The 6,171-nt window shown below is 42.3% G+C and overlaps 1 protein-coding gene across 1 annotated transcript in view; it reads right to left on the bottom strand.

The window, feature by feature from the left end:
• LOC105743836 (serine/arginine-rich splicing factor SR45-like) overlaps nucleotides 1-6,171 on the bottom strand; it is a 53,868-nt gene that overhangs the window by 13,848 nt on the left and 33,849 nt on the right. Inside the window, exon 4 of the mRNA XM_012517399.1 lies at nucleotides 5,644-5,820. Within this exon, the coding sequence (XP_012372853.1) occupies nucleotides 5,644-5,820 (177 nt within the window). The remainder of the gene's footprint in view (nucleotides 1-5,643; nucleotides 5,821-6,171) is intronic.

Genomic DNA, 6,171 nt, shown 5'->3' with positions numbered 1-6,171 from the left:
TGAAAGGAGAATTTTTTTTTTGGCAGAATTTGGGATTGAACTCAGGCCCTAGCACTTGCCAGGCAAGCACTTATTCCACTTAGCCATCTGTCCGGCCCCTGAAAGGAGAATTTTTATGACAGCTAAAAAACAAGAAAAATAACTGAATTTAACTAATTAAATTTTAAGTTCAATTTAATCTAAAAAAATTGATGAGTAAATACTAATCCAGGGCCGGCCAGATAGCTCAGTGGACTAAGTGTCTGCTTACTCAAGCACAGAGGTCAGGGTTCGATCCCTGGCGCCACCTGCCACACTGGTCCCACTCCAGAGCGCACAGAGCCAGAGCCAGAGACCGGGTGTGGTGAGCCACACCTGTAATCCCAGCACCGGGGAGGTTGAAAACAGGAGGATCACTAGGATTTCTATCTGCATAGTGAGACACTGCACAAAATACAAACAGATAAACAAACAAAAATCCAAAACAACAACAACAAAAAACTAATCCAGTGACTGACAGATGTCATTCTGGTTATTCTCCATCTGATACTGTTAGGACAATTTTGTAACTGGCTGTAAGTTAGAAAAACTGATATTTTTAAATCTTTGTTTGGCAGAGTGCACTGCAGCCTGCAGCTGACAGACGTGTATCCTATGAGGTTTTTGCCCCAAAGATCCTGTACATTTAGGGGGTTACATGGCTCTGTGTCTTAAGATTTCTCACTTTAACATAACCTATCATTAAACTATTTTACCCATTTTAAAGACATTATGGGAAGATATACTCAGAAGCGAAATAAACCAGACACACATGTGTAAATATCGTATAGTTTCTCTAGTATAAGAACTAATACAAATAGAAAGGTATAATACAAGTAAAAGGAAAGCAGGAACTCGAGGACTAACTAATTAAAAGAGGGAAAGGAGAAGCGCTAGGAAACATGACAGTGACAAGCCATATAGTTATATGTACAAGATGGGCAAGGCAATGATCCTGAGAATCTCCAGAAGATTTTTAAATCTAGCAGTTAATTGGAAAGCTTCTCATCCTGACTAGCTATATATACTGACACCTGTGAACTAAGAAACTGCACTGAAGATGGCAATTTGTCATAGTAGGTTCATGCTTGGAGTGCCTGTCATTCTGGTCTTCTGAATACCGGCTGCTTGTCATGACATGCCAGTTGCTGCTGTGCTGTCTGTCGGGTAGATGATTGTTCAAAAAGAAAGGGGTGCTTAATGAAGGCAGGAGATAGGAAAAGGAATGTTGTGGGACTGTCCTGCTTCAAGGTTGTATATGGTTAGATTTCTGGACTGATGTGTAAACATAAGAATTATATAATTCTTTATGACTATTTTTAAAATATATTCTAGTTTTTAAATGTTTTTTCATCATATTCTATAGGGATTTAAAGTTCAACATATCAATACTGGATGAAAAATACCTCTTCCATGTTATGTCTACGATGTTTGATATTCAGACAGATAGTGAGGTTAAGCATAACAGCCTAGGTTGTATGGTAATAACAACAAGCTTGTCTTCTGGATGGTTAACAACCTAAGTTTGCAGACCAAAATTAGAGAAAAAAGAGGGCTGCAAGGAAAGCCAACATTTTTGCCCTAGCCTTCCAAGGTCAATTAAGACTCAGGACGTATGAGAACTTGTACTGTAACGTCATGTAACTCAGTAGTGTCCCAAATTTTCTGACCAAAGAGATTATGAAGCCAAAGAGGAAAGTGATCAATGATATAGAGTGTGCCTAAGGAGGGTCACATGGAGAGAAAACAGTCTCTCAGGCTTTCACAGAGAGCACATTGGCCAAGCAATGGCCGTGACTCATCCACATGGCTGACACTGACAAAAGATCTACAATCTGAGGTACAGGATCTCAGCAAAAATCCTGAGGGCATTTCACTGACCTTATCAGACCCAAAAGCTACAACTCTTGTTGCATAGGTCCTGCTTTACCTTGGTCTTAACCATCCAGCAGAAAAGTTTAAAAACAATGTGTAAGAAGTAAAGCCATGCTGTTCTGTTGAGCTGTAGGGGACTCAGCTCAATGATTTCTGACATTGCCAGTGAAGCGGAAGACCCAACACTATTATGGACTATTGGATTCTGTTAGAGTATTTTGCTGAGTTAACACACCTATAATATTCAAATAATGGAACTAAACAAAAAAGGGGATACAGATGAATGTCCATTTTGTATCTGTGTATTCAAAATGGTTAGGATAGATATATAGTTACATTCTCTTAATGAATAGAGGGATTTGTTCTAATGGTGTTTGTAAATAGGATATCATGTCTGCATCTTGTACAGCAATTAACCACTAGGAAGAATGTATGCAATGTGTTAATTATTGAAATTGTCCTACCAATTTGGTTTGAAACTGTCTCATTGCTATTTGTTTCTCAATAAAATTATGGAAAAAATATGACATCTACAATAAAAAAGACATTATGGAATATTCTTTCTACCATGAAAGGAGGGAAATGGTTCCAGCCTTGTGTCCTAAGAGTGAGATTAAAAATTTATGGGAAACCTCGCAGCTGTTTTATATTTTAGCTTTTCATGTTGTGTAGTCTGTGTTTGTTGCCCATATTAAAACTAGACAATTGCTTGTGACTCTTTAAACTCACGAAGATCTTCACAAGGGACTTTCTTGAATCATGCCCTACCTTGCTTTCTCTGTGGTGCAAACCAGAATCTTTTCCAGCAGTTGCTGTGGTTTTCTTTTCTTCACTGTCCCCAGGATTGGCTTTTCTGGGATAAATGTACAGTGACAGCAAGAATGGGACTCGTTTTACTAACACTTTCCATTAACGAGGTGTCCTCTTCATAGTGGAAAACAGTAGAAAAAATACTGAACCACAAATGAAAGTACTACCTGTTATTTATACGCCGAGCACTTTTTATTATTTAACATTGTAATAGTCTCTTAGTTCTCCTGGACCTTAGTTTCATTATGTACATAATGTGAGAAGACAAAGTAATTAATCTTTAAAGTCATTTTCAGCTACAACCACTAAGATTTTTCTCACTGATCAAGCAGGCATAAGGGCTTTTATGTGTTGAATGAGTGGCAAGGAAATCAAAGGAGGTTTATGGAACATTCTGGACAGACTACCGCTCACTACTGAGACACCAGTGGTCTAGATGGACAGCACCCAGCCCCTGCACGAGGGGGAAAAGGGTGTTGAAGGAGACACTAGTTCCGCCCCACATTTTAGCGCGTAAATACACAAGGCTATGACACCATCTCGCAGACTCAGCTTTCCGAAGAGGGCCTTCTGTGGTCGACAGTCAGTGTCAGAAGGAAGCCCTGTGGTCACTCGCTGCTGTCCATCAAAACTTCCACCAGGCAAGCTGCTTTCAATGAGAAAGAGTCACAGGTGAAGAAGTGAACTCACTGTTGCTCTGTGCATACTGCACTGAATGTACAGTTTATAGAAGGGACATGTATACAGTTATGACATAATTGGAGGCCAAATAGTCAAGAGGAAAATAATCTGAAAATTACTTTACATAGGTGTATATAAGCAGTAATCCATGAAAAGGGCAGTTGCTAGCCTTCACTGGGGACAGGAGCTTTATTACTCTTTTGTTTTATTCCCTTAAACCTACACTCATTCTCTCTGTGTCACTTTCACTCTACATAGTTATATATAAATCTACTGTACAGTGTCTGTGTTTTGTCATCGGAATACTGCTAACTAATGAGAGAAAATAGGTATACATAGTTACAGACAATGAAGAAATAGAAAGATTCCCAGGAGTATAAGGGGCTTATGGGTTTGCAAAATTTACCAGGTAGAGGGCTGGCAAGATTGCTCAGCAGACTAAAGTGCCTGCTTAGCCAAGCTTAAGCAATCTGTGCAGGCTGTGGCTGGATCCTCGGCATCACGTGCCATGGCAGCCCTGCCCCCAGTGCAGGGAGCGGGCCAGAGTTTGGGCGCGATGGTGCAAGCCTGTAATCCCAGCACTGGGGAGGCTGATCGCAAGGGGATTGACACGAGCCTCAGCTGTGTAGTGAAACCCTGCAACAACCAAATAATAATGATTAAAAAAGAAATCACCAGGTAGAAAGAAGAACAGCATGGGGCTGGAGAGATGGCTCAGTGGTCTAAAGCACCTGCTTAGAACAAGCTTGGCAAAGCACAGGGACCGCGGTTCAATCCCCCAGCACCACATGCCAGCCAGCCCCGCCCCCAGGCAGGCTGAGCTGGCCACACACACACACACACACACACACACACACACACACACACTAAATGTAAAAAAAATGATATAAAAAAGAAAGAAGAACAGCATAGTCTCCAATACGTTAGACATACTAAGATCTTTTTGAAGAAAGCATTTTAGGAAATACTTTAGGAAACAATACTTTTGGTTTTAGACATGAAGCTTAAGTCTTATTGGTTACAATGAAATGCTAATTCAGAAGGATGAGCAGATAGGGTAGACCCAAAAAAATCTGTCAGACCAAACAGAGAGCGCCATGGGAGAGGTAAAAATCAGAAGGATGGGAAGAAGACAAAGTGTCTCTAGAAAACGGGGCCTTCCCAGTGCTACCAAGACCTGAATGCAAGGGTTTCTATGGAGCGCTCGTAGGGTTCTTTTAGGTCAGTTCTGACTTGCCATGTGGGAAGATGATCAACTTAAAGTCTACATGTAAAATTCTCAGTTTTTAAAAGTTTGTATAGGAATCATAGAAACCTGAAGGAGACTGTCATAGCCAAAATTCTGTTGTTGACTGGTACAGTGTTGCTGGGCGTGCATTGCATTGGTACCATATTTATTCATGGCTGGCAGCTAAAGTCAGACATGGGAAAGAACTGGCTGGTAAGAAATCGCAAGCATGAACAGGAGAAACTTCCATGGCTGCAATTCTTCCTTTAATTCTCAGAACATGTCTTAAAAACTACACAATTAGAGATAGTTTTAAAAGTCCTTCAGGGCTGGGGAGATAGCTCAGCGGTCTAAGCGCCTGTCTGGCAAGCACAAGGACCTGGTTTGATTCCCAGTACTGCATGCTGTGCCAGCCCGGGAACCCCAGGTGTGCCATGCGAGCCACAGAACCTGGATGGTGGAGCACGCCAGTAATCCTAGAGCTGGGGAGGCTGAGACAGGAGGATCACTAGAGCTGCACAGTGAGACTCTGTACCAAATAAATAAATATCTTTCAATATAAACATCAATTTTTAGAAAAAGTCATCATGGTAGGTCGAGGTTGGTGGCTATGTTATTCTGAACTGTTTCAGGGACAGGTTCTCCGCATGTTACAGAAACAGTCATTGCAGTCAAAGTGCATGGAGCTGGGTTTAGGGACATTTTGGCTTGCTTTGGGATTATTCAGCTTTCTTTGGTTTGCGAGCTCAGCAGTCTGCAATTATGAAAGACACGTAAGTTCTTACATCTAACAATACGCTGCCTGAGAACTGTTCGTCTGTGAAAGTCCTGGTAACGCAAATAGATAAAACGGAGTCACGCTTCAGCCGAAAGCTACTCTCCTCAACCACCACGCAAAGCGATGGATGCTTAAGACTTACAGAACCACAATTACGTCATAGCTCTGTGAATTAGAAGCTAGCAGTTCCTTCTGATTGCACCAGGGAACTGGGGTGGCCCGGCAGACACAGGAGCGCGTCCTCGGGTCGCACGGGGTGGCGGCGCGGCGGCGGGCGGAGGTGCGCGGGCGGGCGGCAGCTGGGCGTGTGTGCTGGGGCCTGGCGGCTCGGGGCAGCCAGGACGCGGGAGGAGCCTCTCCAGGCGGCCGGCCTTGCTGCAGAAGGAGAAGGCGCCCTTCACCGCGCTGTCTTGGTGGTACAGCTTGATTTCTGAGGACATTTACCAGTAATGTCACGTTGCTGATGTAGGGTGGCGTCGAAGCCTGCCTGCTCCGTGAGCACGCGTGCACTGGCGTGTGCGGGTGTGTGTGCTAGTGCGCGCAGTTGCTGTGGCACACAGTATTAGGTATTATTAAATTATAGTATCTTTTAATAAATCAATTCCATTTCAAGTCAAATAACCCTTTTGGAGTGGTCAGTTTTCCAAGAACATAGTGCCTCTAATTTTTTTTTTTTTTTTTTTGATCTTTGAGGCAGTTTTGAAATTTTTTATTAGTGTTGTTTATTATTATTATTATTATTTTTATTTATTTGAGAGAGAGAGAGAGAGAGAGAGAGAGA

This window comes from Octodon degus, unplaced genomic scaffold (genome assembly GCF_000260255.1).
Source record: "Octodon degus isolate 3935 unplaced genomic scaffold, OctDeg1.0 scaffold00174, whole genome shotgun sequence".
Lineage (NCBI taxonomy): Eukaryota > Metazoa > Chordata > Mammalia > Rodentia > Octodontidae > Octodon > Octodon degus.
The sequence above is the reverse complement of the archived record's forward strand: the minus strand, read 5'-3'. Positions and strand labels throughout refer to the sequence as shown.